General features: G+C 41.5%; 1 protein-coding gene across 1 annotated transcript; it reads left to right on the top strand.

The window, feature by feature from the left end:
- The first annotated feature begins 2,483 nt into the window (after window positions 1–2,483).
- Window positions 2,484–24,410, top strand: LOC148346542 (adenylate cyclase type 3-like). The gene is given in 20 exon segments (XM_088325655.1): window positions 2,484–3,305; window positions 3,520–3,669; window positions 4,360–4,517; window positions 4,640–4,751; window positions 4,824–4,951; window positions 5,076–5,234; window positions 5,330–5,489; window positions 5,587–5,688; window positions 6,848–6,924; window positions 7,000–7,158; window positions 7,318–7,405; window positions 7,473–7,589; window positions 12,539–12,804; window positions 15,593–15,713; window positions 15,716–15,919; window positions 18,472–18,618; window positions 20,987–21,106; window positions 21,190–21,310; window positions 23,420–23,544; window positions 24,231–24,410. Coding segments are annotated over 20 exon segments (3,354 nt in total). The 5' UTR covers window positions 2,484–2,645.
- Window positions 24,411–24,542: the final 132 nt, after the last annotated feature.

Below are 24,542 nucleotides of genomic sequence, written 5' to 3'. Positions count from 1 at the left end.
TGGTGGACAGGATGACCCGTTGGCCTGAAGCGGTTCCGTTGACTTCCACCTCGGCTGTCGATGTGGCCCGGGTGTTCACCGGCACATGGGTCTCCCGTTTTGGACCCCCTGCAGACCTCTCATCTGACAGGGGCGCACAGTTCACCTCAGAGGTGTGGAACACGGTTGCCGAGGGCCTGGGAGTCAAACTTTACCGCACCACTGCCTACCACCCCCAGGCTAACGGGTTGTGCGAGCGGTTCCACCGCTCGATGAAAGCGGCCCTGCGCGCCGGCCTGACCGATGGGGACTGGGTCGATAAGCTACCCTGGGTCATGCTGGGACTGAGGACCGCTCCCAAAGAGGACCACCAGCACTCGTTGGTCTTATTTGGTAGTGAGTTCGCATTTACCATGATTAGGGATGGTACCGAAGACTTATAACGCCGCTAGCCGCTTAGCTTCTTCCACGATAGGCCCCTTCATCACGCCGGCACGAGAATTCTTCAGGGCAAGGAGTTGATTCCCTGAATAAACGCATTTTTGTGCGCTAAAACCCATGTCCATAGGATAGAAGTAATCCATAGTGTAGTTGTCAAAACGGGAAGAAAAACACCGAAGATAGAAGCAGACAATAAAACAAAAAAATCACAAAAAGTGAGAGATAACAGGGGAGCTGCTGGAAAGGCAGCCGCTCGATGGCGGCGCCGCTTTGATCTTTAGGGTTTCCTCTGCCCACTACCCAAAGATGGGTGGGATGGGCTCCTGCGTCCCAGTGATCCCAGTTAGGAAAAGCAGTGTAGAAACGGATTGATGGATGGATGTACCATTGACTTTAAAGTGCAGGGACGCCTTCACTGTGGAGTCTGAAAGCCTCTGCGAGATATCATACATACAAGCTTGCTAAGTTTGAATTGGATGGATAGTAACTATGATAAAGATTAGAGTTATTCCAGGGTATAGGCACTCAAAGAGGTCACAAGATACTTTACAATAAAGGGATATGTAATATCTGTTAATCCTTCCGAATCATCAATCTAGCTTAGTTGGCATTCACAGAGATCTTTGCGCCCAAGGTCCTTCAATTTTAACTTTTACTGTTGATCGTCATGTTTTCCACCAGGCAAAATATCAACAACGCAATGCATGATGGATAACTGGAAACCCATCTATTGCCAAGCACAAAAAAATAAAAACAACTATAACAATAATTCATGTATTCTGGAACATAAGAAACCATCAATGTAGATCTACAAACAAATGGCGGCGCCCTCTGTTGGCTGCGGCTGCATCGGCTCGCTACAACGGGTCAGGTGTATCGACATTTCGTTCTGTGTACATTGTTATAAAGAATGACAATACAAAGGAAATTATTATTATTATTATTATTTAGGGAAATAATGTTGGTCTCCTCTCAAGTCCTTGGTAAAATTTGACTCAATCTATTTGAGCACAATGCTGTTGTTTTGTCGTACGAATGGCAACAGTGGCGTACAGGTCAATAACCTAATTACATTTTGTGTCCCATTACAATCAAAGCAAAAGCTGTGTAAACTTCAAGCATCAATTGCCATATCCTTTAAAGCAGTGCAATGCAGTGAACAGCATCGCCATGGAGACATTAAAGTAGCCTAGCTGGAGCACCCCTCAAGGGGTGGACACAAGGGATTTGTGGAGATTGGGGTTTATGCAAGTATCGGTCATTATGTTTTGAATGTATCAATTTAACAGTAAGTTTAGTGCAATGAAAGAAGTTAAAATTTTCAAACATGGACGCATCTTGGGATTCGTGTCCCCTGAGATGACTGTGATCGGTTGAAGCTCTTGAAGAGCTTGTCTGCGCCTTGTCGCACCGCCAGTGTCACATTTCCCAAGACGGAGCAGTTACTTTGGTTTCATCGTAGCAACAGTAACAGAGGATGCTAAAAAAAAAAGGCGGAGGAAGATGTGAGCGAGACCATAAGAAAGGAACATTGGATCATGTATGTCAGTGTTGCCGGATGGAGCTGAAGTTTGCGTCATGGAGGTTTTTCCTTCACTAGTTTGACCAGTTTTTTAACTCTTATACTCAGGTATTGTGAGTATTGAGATAAAGGAACCACACCTAGAGTTAACACTCTTGTTTTTTCATATAAAACTACGGGCAACAGCTGGCAAAGGGAAGATTCCAGGAGACCTTTTTTTCTTGGACTACCTGTAAAGCTCTTCAAGAAGGTTTCATATTGGGGAGTTTTTCATTCAAAGGTAAGGGAAACTTAAAAATGTGGTAAAAGCTGCTGCATCTTTGACCCTTCCACCCCTAAGATTGGACATGTGAAGGATTCTTTTACAGTTTTAAAGATGAGCCCTTCTCATGAGTCGTTATAAAACTGTTTGTCCAGTTCTGGATTGGAGTCTAACCCAGCTGACATGGGACGAGAGCAGAAGCTCATGATGAACTGAGCTCACAGAAACATGGAGACACATAAACACAATCAATGTAGTCTAAATGGAATCTTCCAGATATGGTTTTGGACTGTGAATATACAGAGTACTCTTGGAGAACATGCAGAACCCATTCAGTACGACCTGAGATTCAGGTGAGATTTGCCAAAAACTAAAGGCCCTTAAGCATCATTCCCCTGCAGTATTAAGGAAGCATAGAAAAGTACTAGAATCCCAATCGAAATGTCCAACAGGGTCTGCCACATAGACACGGAGCAGCTTGTGGAGTACCCTGTTGTATACCCAGGTCAAACCCCGGGTGTTGCAAATATCGCCCATGATGTGACGTTACGCCGGCCCAACCGTGGCTTGTTATGGACGTTTCGCACCACTTTCACTCCCAACTCCCTGGAAAAGCTCTATCAAAGTTATTTCCGCCGGCAGAGGCAGCATAACATGCTACTCCTGATGACATTTGGCGCGCTTTTCAACAGCTTCATCATCATCATGTGCGCCGTTGTGTATACCGAGCACAAACGGGCGATGGTGGTTGTGGCAGCCGTAGGGCTGGCAGCAGACTTGGTCTTCCACGAACTATACCGGTGGCAGAAGCTACCCAGCTCAGCCGTGTCGCGAGGCGCTGTGCCGTACGTTCTGTGGCTGATGGTCACGGTCCATGTTCTTTGCTACACGGGTCTCAACTTCCAGCACATCTCCCGAGCCAGCGATTCAGTTGGTTGGCAGGTTTTTTTCAGCTTCTCTGCATTCCTGACCCTGCCTCTCAACCTGGCAGCACTGCTCCTTCTCACTGGCCTCTCCTGCGGGATCCACATCCTGATGCTTGGACTGACTGGGGTTCAGAAGTTTGAGAACAATTCACAAGGGTTGATGCTGTTCAGGCAGGTAAATGGACTGCTCTTTGATTAAACTGTGATGGATAAGCAGTGGTACCAAATCAAAGTCCATAAAGCTTTTTCAATTCAGCCACCAATTCAAACCAGTAATGTAGACTTACTCCACATTTTGACTTCCTCCTCTTGGATTTGGCACCTCTGCTGTCCTCAATCCTGCTCTTGGGACTGTGACCTCCTCTATATCACGGTTTCTTAAATCCCAGCTCCTGGCCAATGTGATGCTGTACCTGTGTGCAGCCACAGTCGGGGTGATGTCATACTACATGTCCGACAGGAAGTACAGGACGGCGTTTTTGGAAGCGCGTCAGTCCCTGGAAGTCAAACTTACACTAGAGGAACAAAGCACCCAACAGGTATATGAGCACAACAAGATACATATACACTCTCTGAATAGAACCATCCTGTGATTTCTAGTTTTACATCGGTGTTCTTTAACCTAACATTTATCAGGGACCTGTCCCAAAAAGGAATACATTGAAATCTTCTCAAGGAATTAAGACTGGGCTAGTTTATCTGCTTCACTTACAGCAAATATGACATAATAATCTTAAAGAATAATATTTAGGGGATGGGTCTCCAAATAGACTTGGCTTCCACCTGTTTAGCTACCAAGCTAATTAGGTGTGCTACTAAACCTAATTAATTTGGTCTAATCAGCATTTATAGTCGCAGAAGATTCAATAAGCCGTTACAAGGTAATATTCCTTCCCATAAATTGCTATAGAGCCGTTTACGGCAATACCTCTTTGAGAACGCCTGATCTTGGGAACCTAAGCAGGGTTGGGCCTGGTTAGTACTTGGATGCGAAACCACCTGGGAATACTAGGTGCTGTAAATAGGTAATTTGGCGCACGCTCTGCTGCAACAGCGCTGACTGTACCCCTCTCCCCCGGTACAGTTTGTGAAAATGAATTTCCCCAAGGGGACCAAATAAATTGAATTATCATTATTATAAAAATCCAACTGGACTGGTAGCGGACTAAATAATCCATCCGTAACTGTAATCAAATCATCCATGTGCAACTATTCTTACTTTCGTGCAGGAAGAGTTACTGTTGTCCATCTTGCCCAAACACATCGCAGATGAAATGCTGCAGGGCTTGAAGAATCAGGCCAATGAGAATGAATTCTCGCAACAACAAAATCAGAAGCAGCAGCAACAATTCAACACGATGTACATGTACCGTCATGAGAATGTGAGGTTAGCGCCAATCCAGATAAATGCTTTATTTGTATTACTGTGTGTCACTCATGGTTGACAACGAGCATCCGCACAAAACTTTGAGATACGTGCATTACTTATTGTCTGCATGGTCATCACAGCATCCTTTTCGCCGATATTGTGGGCTTCACCCAGCTGTCTTCCACCTGCAGTGCGCAGGAGCTCGTCAAGCTGCTAAATGAGCTCTTCGCGCGTTTTGACAAACTAGCCGAAGTGAGTTCAGGACTTTGTCAGCGGTCCTATTGTCTGATTTCTGGTCAACTTTGGCTTTTCGTCATCTCACAGCAACACCATCAACTGCGAATCAAAATCCTCGGCGACTGTTACTACTGCATCTGTGGTCTTCCAGATTTCCGAGAGGACCACGCCGCCTGCTCCATCATGATGGGACTCTCAATGGTTGAAGCTATCTCGTGAGTCATCGTCTCCTAAAATGAATTATGTTTTCCTTACGGGTAAAATGTTTTTGCCCTGAAAATATACTTGTGTTTCCTGAATGACATGTGTGAATGAATTCGGCTCTGTTATCCTTGGCAGTTATGTGAGAGAAAAGACAAAAACAGAGGTGGACATGCGAGTAGGTGTCCACACAGGCACTGTGTTGGGAGGAGTTCTTGGACAGAAGCGCTGGCAGTTTGACGTTTGGTCCACGGATGTCACTGTTGCCAATAAGATGGAGTCTGGTGGCATACCTGGGTATGTAATTAGCTTGTTGACCAGAACAAGTATCTACTCAATGACACACCAATTTGCTGAAGCGATCTTTTTTGATTTATTTTTCTGTGCTGTAGTCGAGTGCATATTTCCCAGCGCACAATGGAAAGCCTCCACGGAGAGTTTGAAGTGGAACCAGGCAACGGCGGAGATAGGTGCGAGTACCTACTGGAAAAAGGGATCGAGACATACCTAGTTCTGCCTTCCGGAAAGAAGCCAAATGAACTTACCGGAAATGTGAGAGTGCATTCCAGGATCTTCTTGTTTTGGTTCATGAATTTTCTTTTTGAACTACAGTCATAGAATTTCCAATGTTTGTGTTTTCCTTTTCCAGAAATCCAGCATTGTGTCTACAAGAAAGTCACGGCAGTTAATAAGAACGACTTCAAAATGTAAGGCAGCCTCTTCATCGCCGATCTCAGAGGCGCATCAGGAGGTAAACTGACATAGTTTCTGTAAGATTCAGCTGGGGCTAGTTTTTTAGAACATTTGCTGCAGGCAACACGTCATAAAATTAGACAATAGAATATAATTTCCATTCTGATCATGTGTGTGCCAAGTTTTGTCATTTTTTTGTGAATTTCCGGCCTTTAAATTTATTTTTTTTCCTGAAAAACAGTGCATTGCCATGGTAACAGAGTTTAAAGAATACACTGAAACCCTACGTTGTAATAATGTCAGGGCCCAAACACTCTTCTGGGCTATTGTGAGGAAGATCTGGCCAAAACGCTTGGAATGAAACGTTTAAGAACATACCAACTATTGCCAGTAGGTGACAATATGTCTTCAAGATTGGACTCCCATCAATTTTGTGATGTTTTAAGCAAATGGGATAACCCAGAACATTGTTTTGGGGAATGGCGTATGGGGAAACAAAATGTTTGTATGTTGTATACTTTTATGTTAACAAAATATAATAATGACCAGAAAAAGCATCTTCTCAATGGCAGACACGTTTGTTGTAGGGATCTTTAATAACCCTGAGAAAATTGCCAAAAAAAGCTGACTTAGCACATATGGTTTTCCAGATAGACATTTTCCTAGGACAGAACGACATTGAATATCAAGACCATTTCAGGATTTTAGTCTCAATCTGGACTCAGTCTTACCCTTTGGGTTTTCCATTCTCATGTGCCAATGGCTCTGCCAAAAGGAGAGATGTCACCCAAAATGGTTTCACATATCAGTGTAGGCGTTGTTTTAATGGTGTGCAACCATTCTAGATTTTTGATTGCGTTTCTGTGGTGCAGTTGAGTGCATATTTCTCAGAGGAAAATGGAAAGCCTTCACAGAGTTTTTGAACTGGAACCGACAAGGCTTAAGGCTATGGCTATTAACATTACAATTTGGTTATTTTGGAGCTTTGTTTGGTATTTTATGGCATGAAAAGGGCACGTTTAAGCCCCTGCAGCCAACATATGATATTTTTGATGCCTGCCTGTACGAGAACTGGAGCACTTACCTGGCCAGGTGTCTCAAGTCCAAGTCTAGACAATAAAAAAATAAAGCTACCTTTAGGCTTCTTCTTAACGCTCAGCTACTCGTTCTTCTGGATTCATCATCTTCGTAGCTGACTGTTTTTGTCCTTTCTTCAGAAATACCGCTTGGTCGGTGAACAAGTGATCAACACCCGACTCCAGCAGGAGCTCTTGGAGAGAGAAACACAGAAAATGTAAGCACATTTGACAAGATAATCACAACCAGCCGGTTATAGACACCAGTACTTCACCTTTCACCGTTTCTCCAGATTACAAAACGTGATCCATTCCGTTTCGATGCGCTTTGTGGACAGCAAGCTGGAGGAGCATTACTCCTCGGAAAAGGAAAAGCTAAGCTGGGCGGCCTACTGCAGTTGTGCCGTAGTGTTGCTCTTTATCACAGCCATGGAGGTCTTTATTGACCCTCTGTAAGTCCCCTGTCCTCAGTTTTTGGGATGTTGACGCCATATGGAATACTCAAAGTCTGGTTGTAGGTTTTTGGATTTATGTGTGCGTTGTTCTAGCCAATTAAATATTTCGCCAAATAACCTCTAGGAGCTGTTCATGAAAACTTTTGTTGTTGTCAGGCTGATAGTGAACTATATGACCCTCGCGACAGGAGAAGTATTGCTGCTTGTGCTCACCGTGTTCTCCCTAGCTGCCGTACTACCCAGGGTAAACCAAAAATACCTTTTTGTATTTGTGTGTGTGTAATGAGGCTAACATCAATATATCCATGTAGTTTTTTTCCAAGAAGCTTGTGGCCTTTTCTTTGTGGCTTGACCGCACACGCTGGGCAAGGAACACTTGGGCCATGGCAGCCATATTTGTCCTCACCATGGCTCTGATCGCTGATATGGTAAGATGTGCTTTTTTTGTTTGTACATACCTGCTTACAGTATCCAATCTACAGCATACCTACTCAGAGTATGCATTGCTTACAACATTTTAAAATGGGTTTTTCTATGTGATGGAGGGTTCAATTTAGTCTAGTGATTTACTTTGATGCTCAAAGTCAACAATTTTCTTGTTAAAACAGATTTAAGCGACAGTTCCACTAATAACAAACTATCCAACCATCTTTCCATTCATCGCAGTGTATCATGTGTTCATTACCGTCCCAGCTCTATGTACACCGTGGTGCTCCAGCAAATGAAATTGAATGTGACAGCTGATTTCACTAAAGGAAACAGAATAATTGTTTTATGAAACCAGAAGTAGGAAACTCCACGGATCCAAATTAAATTATCTTATGGAAAAAATACGTGGCTCATGTTATTCAGTGCCCGTCTTCCTCATCGGTTCTGCTTTGTCACACTTGTGCAGTGTTGCTGCACTGTGGTGCGTTACTGAAAAACAGTAATAAGTTGGTTACTAGTTACTTCAATTAAAGAGTAATTCCGTTACCACCAGATTACTGACACTCAGAAGTAGCACGTTACTCTAAAGGTAATTATATAGTTTCAAATTACCGTATATGCTCGCATATAAGCTGACCCCCTTAAACTGCTTGAAAATTGCCGCATAACAAAAGAAATAGAATAAGATGGTTAACACCGACATGTTGAAGCAGTGAACCCTTTATATTTTTTGGCTTGTGCACTCTTGAGAGCTTGCAAAGGAATACTTAGCAGAGACATTCCATATTCATTTTTTCCCTGGGCTTGAAACCACTCAAAGATCTCCTTTTACATTTCTGGGCTCGGCACACTTTTACCGTAAATTCTGTGCTCACAATTGCCCCACTGATTTCATTGTTCCTACATAAGCTACGCCCCCCTTCCCACGCACTGCCTACCATTCTCTACTGATGACACACAAGCAAATATGCGCTTATAAACTGACCACTGATTTCAGCATTGTATTTTATAGTTGTAAATACGGCTTGGATGTGAGTATATATAGTATTGAGAATATCTCCATGAGGAGAAATACAAACAACTGCATTCAGTTGTACTTTTTTGGTAAACATAAACACGCCCACCAACACTTAACAGAGGGCATTCAACATCTGCTTTTGATAAGTTTCGGAGTAACAAATCAAGTTGTAATGACTGTTGAGTTTCAAAATTGTAACGCCTTACATTATTCATCACCAAGAAAAGTAATGGCGCTTCGGGTAAGCGTTTCTCTGTAACAAGTTAGTCTGCATTTATAATACCATATAAAGTGGGTTCCAAATATTGCTTCCTTCGGTTGGCATTTTCTGTTTTTGGAAATACACATCAAACCCACCCAATCTGTATTTGTGACTGCGTGAGTTTAATGGAAAGTCGAGTTAAGTCAAGTGGTGTTTATTTGTATAGCCATTGATCACAAGGAGTCTCAAAGGGCTGCACATACCACAGATTATTGCAAACCTCATACTATTATTACACCATCCCCTGATCAAAAACCTACAAGAGGGCAAGGAAAAACTCAAAAACCTCAACATGAGAAAAATGAATAAACCTCGAAAAGTTACCGCACATGAGGTAATCCTTCTCTTAGGATGAGCAGGCTGCAACGGATGTTGCAATAACAAACAATACACAGATATTGTCAACATGAAATATAAGTTATTCATAAGCTATAGAATATAAGCGTTTTTAAGCCTAAATGTAAAAAGTTACACTGAGGTTGCAGATCGAATCTCAGGGGGAAGAGCATTCCACAGCATCGGGCCAAAATGGAGAATGCTCTCGAACCTGCAGATCTCTTCTTGGCTCTTGAGATTACTAGTAGACCAGCATTTTCAAAGCGAAGGCTTCAGACCGGAACATAGGGGGAAATTAAATCTGAAGGATATGAGGGAGCAAGTCCATGCATGATTTTGTATAATACCAACAGAACCTTAAAATCACATCTTAAGCTAACAATTTAGGTTAGCTGAAATCGGGGTCATGTGATCAAACTTTCTTGTCTTGGTTAAAAGCCTTGCTGCGGGATTTTGTACCAATGTCTATTCCCATCATTGAAACTGAATGCATTAAAAAAGCTACATCTTACATGTCTTGCCATTTATCTTCACTTGAGTGCCTTGGACACGCCAGACTTGTTTTCTCCCCATGGGCTCCATTAAGGCTTCTATCCCTAGACCTGCAACCTCATTTGTCAAGGCCCCTATGGAGCCTGTAAAACACACTGATGCCTTTTAGCCACCTGACAGGAAACACTCCAGTGAAGTTTATCAACTGTCAGGCTAAGGCATACAAGTCAACCTCATGGCCCGCAGTCCAAATGTGGCCCGCCACATCATTTTATGTGGCCAGCTAGACAATGCTAACAGAGGCACAAGAGAAACAAGGACTTACAGTTTCAAATATGTCCACTAGATACCACCAAAGCCAGACACCACTCTCAAAGCACCCAGTTTAGCTATCTTCGCTGACTACCATTAATCAACCTGAGAACATTGAGGTAACCCACCTTGAAATAAAAAGCCATGGACGTGGTGTTTAAGGCAATATGAAAAAATGTTAAAAAGAGCACCTTGAAGTCATGGCAGAGGTTTAAAGAATCTTTACTTCCTTTTTTTTAATGTATATGAAATCTAACAGTGAGGTTCCTACATGAAGGTAAATATTTTCATAAGAAAATAAAAAGTAGAAATACTTTAAGATAATTGAATCAATCATTTTAATTAGCGTTCGTATGCTATTTTTGTCCATTTCTGGTTTGCATGAGTTAAAAAAAATTGTATTGGGGACTCATCTCATCTTATTAGCTGCACCGCTTATCCTCAGTAGGGTCGCGGGGGTGCTGGAGCCCATCCCAGCAATCATCGGGCAGTGGGCAGGGGACACCCTGAACTGGTTGCCAGCCAATCCCAGGGCACACAGGGACAGACAACTCGCTCGCTCATTCACACCTAGGGACAATTTGGACCGGCCAATCGACTTGAAATGCATGTCTTTGGAATGTGGGAGGAAACCGGAGTGCCCGGAGGAAACCCACGCAAGCATGGGGAGAACATACAAACTCCGCACAGTAAGTCCGGTAGCTGAATTTGAACACACACAGGAGGTTCCCAAGACCATAGAACTGTGCCGCACACGCACTAATTCAATTTTTATTTTACTTTTTTTTTCACAAATACACAGGTGATAAACACTACATAAGATTAAATCTAAGTGAAGGAAAAAATATTGAGGGAAAAAAACGTAATAATCGGATCCTGAATGATAATTTAATTTTGAGCCTCTGAAAAGACCCCCAGCCCCCCAACCAAGGCTCACTTTATATGCCATTAATTTAGAGAATCCTTTTTGTATTATGTGGCCCCTGAGCTGAGTTTAGTTTGACACCTGTAGGGGTGCAATAGAAATTATTTTAGAATGCTCACATTTGATTATGTGAGATTAAAGTGTACTGTAATGCCTTTTTCTTGTTTGGCAAAAATAAACTCAAATCCTGAGCAAAATTAGTTATTAATTGTAGAGGATAAAGAACATATCCCTAAGAGTATTGTGATTTTACTGTTTGAGCAATGGCAAAAGGCCATCTTGTTCTTGGTATAACACTGCACAAAGGCCCATTGTTCTTGTTTCAGTGTGTACAACATAAGGCAACCCAGGATTTGCCAATACTACGACTGGTTCAGATGTCAGATTGGCAATGATCTGTTCAAAAGCATTTTGACAGACCTGTGTCCATTTTTCTCCAAAAGGTTCTTTGGGTTACTTCATTAGCAATTTTAGTTGTTTTTTTTAGACGCACGGGAGGTCACGAACTGTGAGGTTTACCAGGGGCTTTAGTATATGGAAATATGCCTGCACAAACCTTATATAGTACCCTGAAGAAAAACAAGAAATGAACTGAGGCAAAAGTCAAACAAGCGGCCCCGCAGGCCGGATTAGGCCTGCTAAGGGTTTTAATCCGGCCTGCAAAACAACACTGAGAGAAGCGCAAGAAAAAAATGAGCTGCAGTTTTAAATTTGTCCACTTGATGGCCAGGCACGACTCGCAAAGCAACTTAACTGTTGTATTCTTTCTTTCTTTTTCTTTCTTTCTTTTCTTCTTTCTTGCTTTATTTTTGTCTTTCTTTTCTCCTTTTTCTTTCTCACCCTCTCTTACTCTTTCTGGTTACCTCTTGTGGTGAAGGGTGGTAGGGTAAATGTATTTACTTCATGTCAAAGTCAAAGTCAGCTTTATTGTCAATTCTGCAGCATAAACAGAGAATTGAAATTGCGTTCCTTTCAGCCCTCAGTGTCTAGAAAATAACAAAGACTATGCTAGCTTATTTTGGTCCTAAAGCTTTAAGTTTTTAAAGTGATGTAGTTTCCTGAAGGCAGTGGGTGTGTGTTCATTTGTTGAGAAAAAAGGGGGGGAGAGTCAGTCTCTAGGTGGAGCGGGCAATGGGGAGAGAGTGGCTGTAAGTCAGGAAGGCATAAAGGAGAAGCAGGAAGCCCACGAGATCGGCGCATGGTCGGAGGACGGAAACAAGTTGGGCAGCCGGGACGGGAGATCGGAGCGTGGTCGGAGGAAAAGGTAGCCGGAGACGATCAGGAAGCCAGGGGCAGATGAGCAGGATATAGGACAGAACGGGACGGCACAGACGGGAGCCAGAGTCAAAAAGTGCTTGCCTTACATGTGCGGAGGTTCGCTGACGGACTGACCAGGAGTGAATGAGAGTGATGTGTTTAAATAGGGGAGGAACAATTTGGAAACAAGCAGCAGCTTGGGCTAAACGACTGGGAACAGGTGAGGGCAATGGGCAAATCATGACAAGAGTATTATTATTCTATACATAACTTTCTTCACACACTCTTTTTACTTTCAACCTTCTATTAGTGTAAGGACTGACAGACTTCATGTTTTTATTTACAGCTAAGCTGCGTCCCGCCACACGTGAAACTTGTAAACGGCACCTCGCCGGTGGCGCTCGAAGAGTTTGGGGAATGCGCAGATAACCCGAAACATTACAGTTTCATGGCCGTGATGTCGTTGATGGCCGCCGCCATGCAGGTTCAGGTGAGTCACCTGATGAAACTGAGCCTGATGATGCTAGTCGTCACAGCAACAGGGGCCGTCAACATCCACAGTTGGCGGGAAATCTACGATCTTCACGACTTTGTGCACTTTGCGTCATACAGGTGAGAAATAAAGTGTTGAATTCCTGATTTGTAATGTTTGATAACATTTTAGAGTAGGGATGTTCGGTAACACATTTTTTAGACTGCTACGTTACTTATAGGGATATCGGGTATTATATAGCACTAGTGGTAAAAAAAAAAACTTCATTCATGAGATAAAAAACAATATTGTTTTGAATGATAGGAAAACATACATTTGTCTCGTGATTACTTGAAGGTCAAGAAATTCATATTCATTTTACATAACATGAGGCTCTCTTAGAGGAAACTTGTGAAAGGGTGGGCAGAAAAATTAGAAGAGGAATGGTGTGGTTTGGTCACCCTGTGTTTCCTTAGTTAGAAATCTTCCTTCTGCTTTGCAGCACTTGTTTTAGTTTGCTCGCCACCAGGGCTCGCCAATATTTTAAAACCTGATTCCTTTCGGTTACTGATTTGTGCAAAAGGCTACCAGTTGGAAAGGCATTTGTTGTTACAATTTCATTATTATGTTATTACTAGGTTGTAATTATAAGAAGTAGGGCTAAAATAATCACAGTCAACCACTAAAACTTTGTATTCAAAGACACGGATCATGTCAATGATTTCTGACGGCAGGTAGAAATCAAATTTCCTAGAAAATCTCTATGACCCATCGCTTGGTGAGCTATTTTCAAAACCAGTCTGCATGCTACTCAGGTGCTCTAAGTGGGCTACCTTTTGCTCGCGGGCACGGCATTGGAGACCCCTACTCTACACAATACAGTGACAGTTTGTGTTTAAATATTGCACGGTGTCCCTTCAAATCTGGAGGTACTTATCAATACAGATAACACAGGGACCTAAAATGTGCGTTTCTCTGCAAAATATTGCAGATACTTTTAAAGTAATACCTTCAAATGCAAACAAACGTTTTTACTTTGAGCCCTTTGAGACCCCTTGTGAGGTCCTTTAAAATTAGGTTGTGTTATTTTTGACCACTAGATGTCACTTTATTGTCTAATGCGAACGAAAACCAGTGGCAAATGAGCACAGCTTAGCAGTAAGATGGCAGACAAAAATGGTGCTGACTTCAATGTATGAATTCTACTATGTATAAGAAATTTCTCGACTTATAAATATTTATCAAAACTAACATTGGTATGTTCATGTATTTTTGCCTGTTATTTAAATAATTGTTTTCGTTACTGAATGAAGTTTTTTTTGTACCACTAGGAGCACTAAATATTACACACGATCAATTTTCCATTCATTTATCTATTTTCCTTATTGTTGTTGTTATTGTTTAAAGGACAGTAGTAATATCAGTTAGAATCACAAGTGTCGATATTTTGAAAAAAGCTGGTATCGGCACCATAACCAAAATGTAGTATAACTATGTGTTTATTTCTGGGTAATTTTATTATCAATGTTTGTGGCTTTCACAATTATGTAATAGGGTCTTTCCACCCCAAGGACCCAGAATGGTTTTTGTATTTAATCCATAGTAGATTTTGGAAATCAATACATTGTCAGAACCCGAACAGACGGAGGACCCAGACGCGTAACGTATTCACACAAGCTTTATTTTACGGGAATGGAGCAGTCATGTGCTTGAATTCAAACGCCAGTGATTCGACGATAGCTGGGTAGAATAAGTGAGACAGAGAAGTCAGGCGCGGGAAAACAGGAAGCCAGAGGCAGACAAGATCAAAACCGGACAGGGCTGGACAGACGGGATCGATACCGGATACTGCCGCAAGATACTGGACACTGGAGCAGGATACCGGACAGGACGGGACAGACAGAATCGATACAACAGCAAGATACCAGACAGGACGAGACAGACGGAATCGATACAACAGCAAGATACCAGACAGGACGGGACAGACGGGGTCGATACCGGAGCAAGATACCAGACAGGGCAGGACAGACGGAACTGATACACGACCAAGATAACGGACAGGAGGGGAAAGATACCGGATACTGAATACAACAGCAAGATACCGGACCGGACAGGATAGACAGAATGGATATCGGATACTGGATACACGAGCAAGATACCGGACAGGACGGGCAAGACGGGATCGATACCAGATACTGGAGCAAGATACCAGACAGGACGAGACAGACAGGATCGATACCAGATACTGGAGCAAGATACTGTACAGAATGAGACAGGCGGGATCAATGATCGATACCCGATACTGATCTATCTATCTATCTATCTATCTAAATAGGAGGGAAGCCAATCAGGCAACGAGCAGCAGCTGGCGGCAAATGGGCAGGCTCAAGTGAGGGCAATGGGCAATCGTGACATACATATAAAATAAATGTAAATCATTCCTAGCTACAGGTAACCAATTAAAACTTTGGGTACCCAGTAAAATAACCAGAATGAATTCAATATTCTGTACATAGGGACCATATGTTCATTGAGGAAGTGTTAAAAGTTTACTCAAGTGTTTAAATAACAGTAGTAATAATAATAGAATAGAATAGAATAGAATTTACTTTTATTGTCATTCTTTGTAACAATGCACACAGAACGAAATGTCGATACACCTGACCCGTACAGTTAAACTGTAGCTAGCCGATGCAGCCGCAGCCAAACAGGGCGCAGCCATTTTATTCATTAGGTGACCAAACCCCCCAATTCCAACCCTTAATGCTGAGCGCCAAGCAGGGAGGCAATGAGTACCAATGTTGTAAGTCTCGGCCGAGGCTTGAACCAGCGACCTCCCAGTCTCAGAGCGGGCGCCCTACCATGTTTGCAGTATTACCATGCTAAATTATCCTAAGTTTGTACATTAGATGTATGCTTTTCTTCCAGAACATCCATGGTACCATCCAAATACCTGATGACCGTCATGACCATCGTCATGATGATCAGCCTCTACCTATTTGCCCGCCATGTGAGTGAATCTCTTTCCGATCTCTATGGGATGACTGAGGACAAGAGTTTAAGCTGTCATTTGTTTTGTTTTTTTGTTTTTTTCAGTCGGAGCGTCAATCCCGAGAGTTGTTCCTGTGGAAGGTGGGGGTACATGATCAGAAGGAGAAGGTGCTAGAGATGAGACGCTGGAACGAAGCTCTGGTTACTAACATGTTGCCCGAGCACGTGGCCAAGCACTTCCTAGGAACTAAAAAGAGAGATGAGGTGTGGGAATGTCAGGATTTTCCGAAACACACCCTCAATTTTCACATTTTGAACAAATTTTTGCATCTGCTACAATCTTACACCTTTATTTTGCGGGAACGGGGTAGTTAAGCGTGGGAACACTAACGCCAGCGATTCGGCAATGGCTGGGCAAAAGAGATCAAAACCAAACAGGACAGACGGGATCGATACCATTTACAGGATACACGAGCAGATACCGGACAGGACGGGACAGATGGGATCGATACAGGATACTAGATACACGAGCAAGATACCGGACAGACAGAATCGATACCAGATACTGGATACTGGAGTGAGATACCGGACAGGACATGCGGGATCAATATCGGATACTGGAGCAAGATATCGAACAGGACGAGACAGACGGGATCGATACCGCATACTGGAGACTGGAACAAGATACCGAACACGACGAGACAGACGGGATCGATACTGGACACTCCCATTCCGGCTATCCACCCGTTTTGCCCATTTGACCACGCTCTGATCTCACGCCATGGCAAATCCACTTCCGCATTCCGATCACGCTCCGATCTCGTGAGCTGCTTGCTCCCCCTGTCCAGCGAGCACCGGATCGCTGGCGTTTGTTTCCACGATATCCCAATAAACTTTTGTGTGAAACGTTACGGGATTGGGTCTACCATTTGTTCTAGTTCTGACACTTTTGTCAAAACAAATCTAATACAATCGTTAGAGTGGTTCATTCGTGCAAAAAGACTTAGTTTTGCTTCAAAATAAAGCAGCCAAGACACAGATTTTTTCTTCTTGTTTGAATTTTAAAAAGCGGTAGATTTTTGGGGGGGAAAATGAGAGGGTGTTTTTAAGCAGAGAAAAGTGGTAGTCTTACGCATAAAGCAGAAGGGGATAAAATCCAGGCTAGCAAGCAGTCTCCCAAGGAGTGTCCCTCATAATACCAGCTTGTCTACTTAACACAATTCCTAGTTCACACTCGACAGACACATTATTATTACTTATACAATATTTACAGTTAACGAAAGAACGTTATTTTTAAGTCTAACTATTAGTGACTATTAGTGCATATGTAGTTAGCCCTATTATGGCTAGCAAGCTTTTATAGTAAACCCCAACAAATATTATTTGAATATTGGGTTCATTGGTAGCGCTATGTAAAAGGCGCACATAAGTATTTATTTATAAATATGTTTTTTTTCTTTTTATGAAAAGTGTATCACTTGGATGTACAGTTGATGAAACAGTCCGTTTGGATAAGACAATTGAAAATAAATATATGCTGGACATTAATTTAATAATGATGGAGCTCTTACATTTCATTGAAAATCATGATATTACGCCAGATTTATAAATAATAAGTACTGTATTTGCTTAGCAATTGCAAAAAAAAAAAAAAAACAACTTCTGTGAACTTTTTAGACGATTAAGCAGTCATTTGATTAAAAAACACTCATACAAATGTTTTCAATCGATTTAATTGAGAAAGCTGTTCTAAGAAGAAGAATTTGGGGGATTTCACATACCTATTTGGGGCTTAATGTGTCAGAAAAAAATGCTCATCTCTATCTTTTTACCTTTAAAAAGGGAAATCACTGCCATCGTGGTAAAACCCTCCTCCACAATGGCCACTGTTATCGAGATCCCTATAACAGGTTTTTGATCAACCATTAGCTTTGTATTTTCACGCACCAGTCTTTCATTATCAGAGAATATTAAATCTACAAATAGTTACGGTTTGGATTGTAGGGTTGCACAATTCACCGAAATTTAATTGACATTGCAATGTGTCGTAGAGCTTATGTGTAATCGCATGGCGCCGCGTTTTCCCCCAAGGATTTATAGACAGCAAACTGTAACAACACTCCCCAAAAGAGGCCGTTGTTGACTTAAATGTCACCTCTTGATAATACTGTAAAATTCACCTAAAATCTCAATCAAAAACGTACCGAAAGTATATTGAATGCTATGGATGAACCGTCTGAGAATCTGGACGGTTTTGGTCTCTTTTGAACGGTAACACTCACAACGTTTTGTCCCCAACTGAAATAATCACTGCAAGCGATACTAACATTGAGATATCTGAGGTGAAACTGAAAAAAAAATAGAAGGTTTTTATTCTCATCCAAAAATTTGTTTGCAATCAAATGCCCGCAAAAGAGTGTAGCGTGGACATCTTAGCTGGAAGACTGCTGGGACAATAGCAGGAAGCCTCACATTGTCCCAGGTCAAATTTGATCACAATCTGAAAAACTAAACATGAGTATTTGGCAATTTTTTCTATGGACATGTTTAGGCGTTTCCAAAAAAAGGCCATTTGGAGACTCCAAAAAGACCAGTGACTGGTGACATCAAACAGACACGTCTTTGCTTTTCAACAGTCTGATGGCCTTTTCACTAGTATTCAATATAAAAAAATATATGAAAAGAAATATAACACGTACGTGTAAATGTCTGCAACTGCATTTAAAAAATTAGATATTGGCCAATGACTCGTAAAGTTTGCCCAATGCTGAGCTAGAATCTTTAATATTTGACAAACCTGACAAATTTGATTTTAGGAACTGTACAGTCAGTCATACGAAGAGGTGGGCGTGATGTTCGCATCCATCCCGAACTTCTCTGACTTTTACACAGAAGAGAGCATCAACAATGGAGGCATCGAGTGCCTGCGAATCCTCAATGAGATCATCTCTGACTTTGACAGCGTGAGTCTACATTTACGCACCTTCACTCCGTGGACATTGAGTTCTTACTTAACCCCGTTCAAATCTACTTTCCAATGATATGCTAACCCACTTAAAATACAATATTTTCTACACTATTGGGCGCCCAAAAAAAAAAAAGTCAGTCGGGATATTTTTCCACCGACCCAAATTGTTAAAACTATTGCAAGGGTTAGTATCACACAAAAAAATGCGTATTATTTGATCAATCTGAATATAACACTAATCAAAATTGCATACATTTGCATACTTGCATAACATTGGATGCAATGGGAGTGTAACCAAGAGCAGTAGGTTGATTCCACAAGATCCTATCCTCTTGACCAGGAGTCTCCAACGAGGTGCCTCTGGGCTCCAGGGTGGCCCGAAGAGAAGCTGAAGCGCCCGCGGACCTGTTTTGAAAATAGCTTAACAGTGCTGGGTCATTATTTTTTTCTTAAATGATTTTTTTCAGTGGTTGACTGAGCCGTTTTAACTCCATTATCTGCACAGCTTATCCTCACTAGGGTCGCGGGAGTGCTGGAGCCCATCCAAGCCATCTTTGGGCAGTGGGCAGGGGACACCCTGAACCAATTAACCTGACATGCATGTCTTTTGGAATGTGGGAGAAAACCAGAGTGCCCATAGGAAACCCACGCAGGCATGGGAAGAACATGCAAACTCCACACAGCAGCAATAGCTGGACTTGAACCCTCAACTTCTGCACCGTGAGGCTGTGCTAACCACCCAGCCGCTGTGCTGCCCCTTTTTAACTTAAAATTACAACCTGATGATTAAGTAGTTTCAACACTGTGATAACATGCTAAGTTGTTGTATCAAACTGGGTTGCCTTTGTATTAATCAGTAACAAAATGTAGTTCTTTTTTGTTTTTTTTCAAGAGGATATTTTAATGGTTTCATGTTGTGCAAATTTCTCATAAGTATTTGAAACGTCACTTTATGCAGCTGTCGTCACACAATTCATATGGCAAGCATTTCGAGGCTTTGTTGTTCACAAAAAGCAACAATTAACATAATTTTAACATAAACCCTCCAGTATATCAATTATAACACTACAGTAGATGGCAACAAACACACGTTTGCTTTTTTTCATCATAAATGATGCACAAATCCATCATGTTATTTACTACAAAGTTGAACACACGTCTGCAATGAAAACCAGTTGTGTGTGTGTGTGTGTGTGTGTGTGTGTGTGTGTGTGTGTGTGTGTGTGTGTGTGTGTGTGTGTGTGTGTGTGTGTGTGTTTAGGCACAATATGTGTGTTTGGAGTTTAAAAAGTAAAACAGATGACGAAAGAGTTTGGTTGAATTCAGTCAAAAGCTGGCTTAATGTTTCATTTTTGGAGAGCAGATCCGTTGAGCCCAGTTTAAGCTTTTACAGGTCCATTATTATTTGCCCATTTTAGGGTACTAGGAAATGCATAATTAGGAAAAACACAACGTCAAAGGCAACAAAAAGCCAAAAGTCGAACTAGTACGAGTGTTTAGGTAAAGATTTGTCCATTTCATTGAATTTTGTGAAGTCTTCGTCTCGCTTTAGCGGCGACAGTCCCATGTTTGCTAGGCATGAACTTGAAAAAGTTGGAGCACCCTGCAATAGACCATTGGGGACAACTATACATGAAAATGCATTACGTCTTATCATCACACTATTTTAAGTCACGGAACCAAATTTTTTATTTTATTATTAGTTCGTGCCACGGGAATATTGACAAACATTAAACTGGTCCATAGTACAGCCGACTCGCAAAGTCACTACAAATCACACGAGTTTCTGACCTGAATGAAATGACGGTTTTTTGGAAAGCAATTTGGTTGTTTTGAATTTAAGAGAACGGCATTGTGGGAAGAAATCCGGTTGTCCTGAAACATATGAATAAATGCATGATCGCACATATTTATAACGTTTGTCACTTTCAATGCTTAGTTTGAGCTTCTTTAACATAAACAATATCGTGACTGAAAATGGTGTGATAATGAGATAATACCCAATGCCTTTTCATGTGACACTTGTATCCCTTTGAGATTGATGGGCAGAATCCAGCTGCATTTGGGTCTGATTCCCAATACATCTACTTGGTATATAATTGAGGATATCCATCTATATATGTAGATGTCTAATAATTAGAAATCTGTTGTCTTACCACTGATTTAGTTCGAACACCATTACTACTATTGAAATACAATTCGAATTCAGCAATGATTGCACAAACAAGGTAATGCACCAGATTATGAGGCCACACGCTCACATTTCTTGTTCATTTGGGTGCACCTATGGTCCTGAAAATACAATAAATGCGATTATATACAGCACATCATGTACATTCAAGCAGTCCCTTTTTGTTTGTCAGTTGCTTGACAGGGATGAGTTCCACAACATTACCAAGATCAAGACAATCGGAAGCACCTATATGGCTGCATCGGGCCTCACTTCAACTGGGTGCGAAAACGGACACCCTGACCATTGCAAGGTTGGTGGCACATGAATCTTTGCCCATTGACGAAGCGATTGTTCTCCTTGGCAAATTTGCGGGGTTTTTTTGTGCAGCCAGAGGAGCAAACTCTTCTCCAGCACTGGCAGCACCTTGCGGATCTGGCAGACTTCGCTCTGGCAATGAAAGTCACTCTGGAAAACCTCAACAAGCAGTCTTTCAATAATTTCATGCTACGAATCGGTCAGTGCAAGAATGTGTGGCCTAAACTCTCGCCACTCCTTTTATATACCACACAAGGACTTAGTAGTCAAGTCAAGTCGAGTCAACTACAGACTATTAGTAATGTTATATTAGTGCATTGAGTTTCTACCTAGTTTTTATTGACGTAGAGCTTTGATCAGCAACCACCGGGCCGCGGACCCGCACTGCTATGGCGCCATGGGTCGTTTAGTACCAGGCTGCACAGAAATAAATGTTGCCTTATTTTTTTTATAATCAGCGCAAAGCATTTTTGGTTGGGGATATCACATATACAGCAGCACGGCAGCGCAGTGGTTAGCGCGTATGCGGCACAGTTCTGAGGTCATGAGATCGAACCTTCCTTTGTGGAGTTTTCAGGTTCTCCCTGTGCTTACGTGGGTTACATATGCTAACCATTTTTTAAATAAATCTAGTAATGATAGTAATTGTATCAGTGATACCAGATTTCATAATAGTTTTGTTCTAAGACTACTTTTCAAAAAAATATTCAAATGTTCTTTTTGATGCAACGCTGCTCTAACAGTATTTTTCCCTTGCCTTGTATTTGAAAAATATATCACAAAGTACTCTTTGGGAGGGTGTGCCTTATAGTCCGAAAAATACAGTATTTGATCTGATTTTTTAAATCTTGCAGCTTCTAGTGGTGAAAATCTGTGAATGTGTATGTATGTCATTATTTTTGAAATTTTGAAAATGACACAAAATATAAAATATAATACAATACAAGATGATCTAGTATAATACTATATCATATAATATTATTGAATTAAGAATCTTATATATAATAAGATTGGTGCAATTGGAGTAATTTAGTAAAATAATTGCAGTAAAAAAATACCATATATACTGTATATATGTATATATAAAAAATACAGTATATATAGTATTTTTATTAAACATTTTAGTATTTGCCCTCTGTCAAATTAAATCAAATTCAATTTCATCTTTTCAGGCCCCAGTGAGAATTGAACTCATGACCTCTAGTTTACAAGACCAATGCTCTAACTACTGAGTTATGAGGCCTCGTAGACATATAAAGCCAGAGCAAGGAGTGAAAGGTCGTGTGAACCCTAGTTATAGGGTCACTAAATGTGAGAGGATGTGGAAGTAAAGTGACTGAGTGGAAGAGAGAGGCGATCGGAAGGATGATGACGGAAAGGAAGGTTGATGTGTTAGCCTTGAGTGAAACAAAGATATGCTGGAAGAAGTTGAAAGCTTTAGGTACTTGGGTCATGATGTGGCGGCAGTTGGTGTAATGGAGTGTGAGGTATTGCACAGAGTGAATCAAGAAAGCAAGGTTTTGGGTGCTCTGAGGAGAGTGAAGAGCAACAAGAGTATGAGTATGGATGTTAAGAGGGACTGTATGAGAGTGTGATTGTGCCGACTGTGTTGTATGGTGCAGAGACTTGGAGCCTGAATGCAGATTTAGGCAGGCAGGCAGACAGGCAGGCAGGTAGGTAGGTAGGTACCTTCAAAATAAGGAGAGAGGGCATCAATGGATTTTTACTTGCAAGGAGGACGGGGTTGAAAGCCCTCATATAAGGGGATCAAATCCCCGTTCTGAAGCCCGATGAATGTTTGGTGAAAGTGAGTGTGGTCTTGACTCTAGCAACCTCCAATGAGGGGGATGTGGCTTTGGTATATAGAGAGATAGAATTATGAGCCAACGGGTCAAGAATTCGTTTGCATCATAGGGGTCATTCACTGCTGTTGTCAAAATCTGTTTTGAAAATTGGTTAAAAAGTCGTATTTTTATATGAAACTATAATGTTCTTATGTGTATGTTACTTACTTATTACCTGTTTAATCATTTAACAATTTAATTAAAATCATTACCCGCTGGAATTGTTTGGCTTACCACCTTTTAAGAATGACTGTATAAGAGACAAATACATTTACTTTAAATGGATGTCTAGTCATAAACACATCTTCTAAAGAGGATAAGGAATATATGCTTTTTGGTATCATTGCTTGAGTGGCTGATTGTATACACGATTACTATTTTTTAGGTTACGTTGTCTCATAAAAACAGTCTGAATAATGGTTAAATTTTTTGGGGGTTAATGTTCCAATGAAACCCCATCTCAGGTCTCAATAAAGGTGCTGTTTTGGCCGGCGTGATCGGGGCTCGTAAACCTCACTACGACATTTGGGGGAACACGGTCAACGTGGCCAGCAGGATGGAGTCCACCGGCGTCATGGGGAACATTCAGGTACAAACTAATAATGATGGACTATCCGACCACCAGAGGGCCCCAACTGTGGTTTGAACTGGGCACACATGTGTCCAATCACCATCACACAGGTGTGCCCAATTATCCTGACTCCTTTATAAGGACATTTTGAACATCACACATCGTCAGGTCATTCTTATGACATTTCTACAGCCACACCAGGTTTTGTATGGCTTCTTATTTGAACATATTGGTAGTGGTTTAATGCCCACTTGTTAGTCTGTTACTTTATTCCTTGCATTTTACATTTTCGGTTTTGATCTTTGTTTCTGGTTTTGACTTTGCCATGTTTAGTTCTGTTTGGACATTTATTTGTTTTGTGAATCCTTGTTTGTTTGTTACTTTGGACCTCGTTTTGTGTTTAAATACATTCCTCTTCTTGAGCACCCCTGCCTCCAGTCACTTCTTCCCCCTCATGGGTCCATCACCCCCGAAGCGTAAAAAACACAAGAAACCCCTTAGCTTGTTCAGGATCTACATTATCTTACACGACAGTCATTTTTCAGTACAAAGCTGCATGGTTTACAATTTTAGATCTGCATTATTATAATTATTCAAGCTGTATGGGAACCTCTACCTTCTACTTACTAAACGTGACAAATCTGTTTAGTTGAATTCTGTTCAAAGACCACGTTAGATAAAGATGTTCCTGGGCTTCATTCCAGGTGGTAGAAGACTGCTTCGACATCCTAAAGTTCTACGGCTTCAGATTCGTACGAAGGGGACACATTTTTGTCAAAGGGAAAGGCGAGCTGCTCACCTTTTTCATGAAGGGGAAAGAAAAACATGCGAGGGACGTTCCTCGAGAAACAACCCTTCCTCATCAAGTGGTGCACATTTTTTGACTGGAAGACAGATAGTACTTCACAAATACCGTTTTGCTTCATCTGCAGTTCACTTTCATTGGTATTGTTTACATGCTCTGTTACAATGTAGAACAATAATAAAATTTAAATCCACATACAGTCCAATGCTGA

Source organism: Urocampus carinirostris, chromosome 20 (assembly GCF_059441175.1).
Source record: "Urocampus carinirostris isolate Australia breed hairy pipefish chromosome 20, RoL_Ucar_1.0, whole genome shotgun sequence".
In the NCBI taxonomy this organism is placed as follows: domain Eukaryota; kingdom Metazoa; phylum Chordata; class Actinopteri; order Syngnathiformes; family Syngnathidae; genus Urocampus; species Urocampus carinirostris.
Note: the sequence above shows the minus strand (reverse complement) of the source record. Positions and strands in the feature narration are given on the sequence as shown.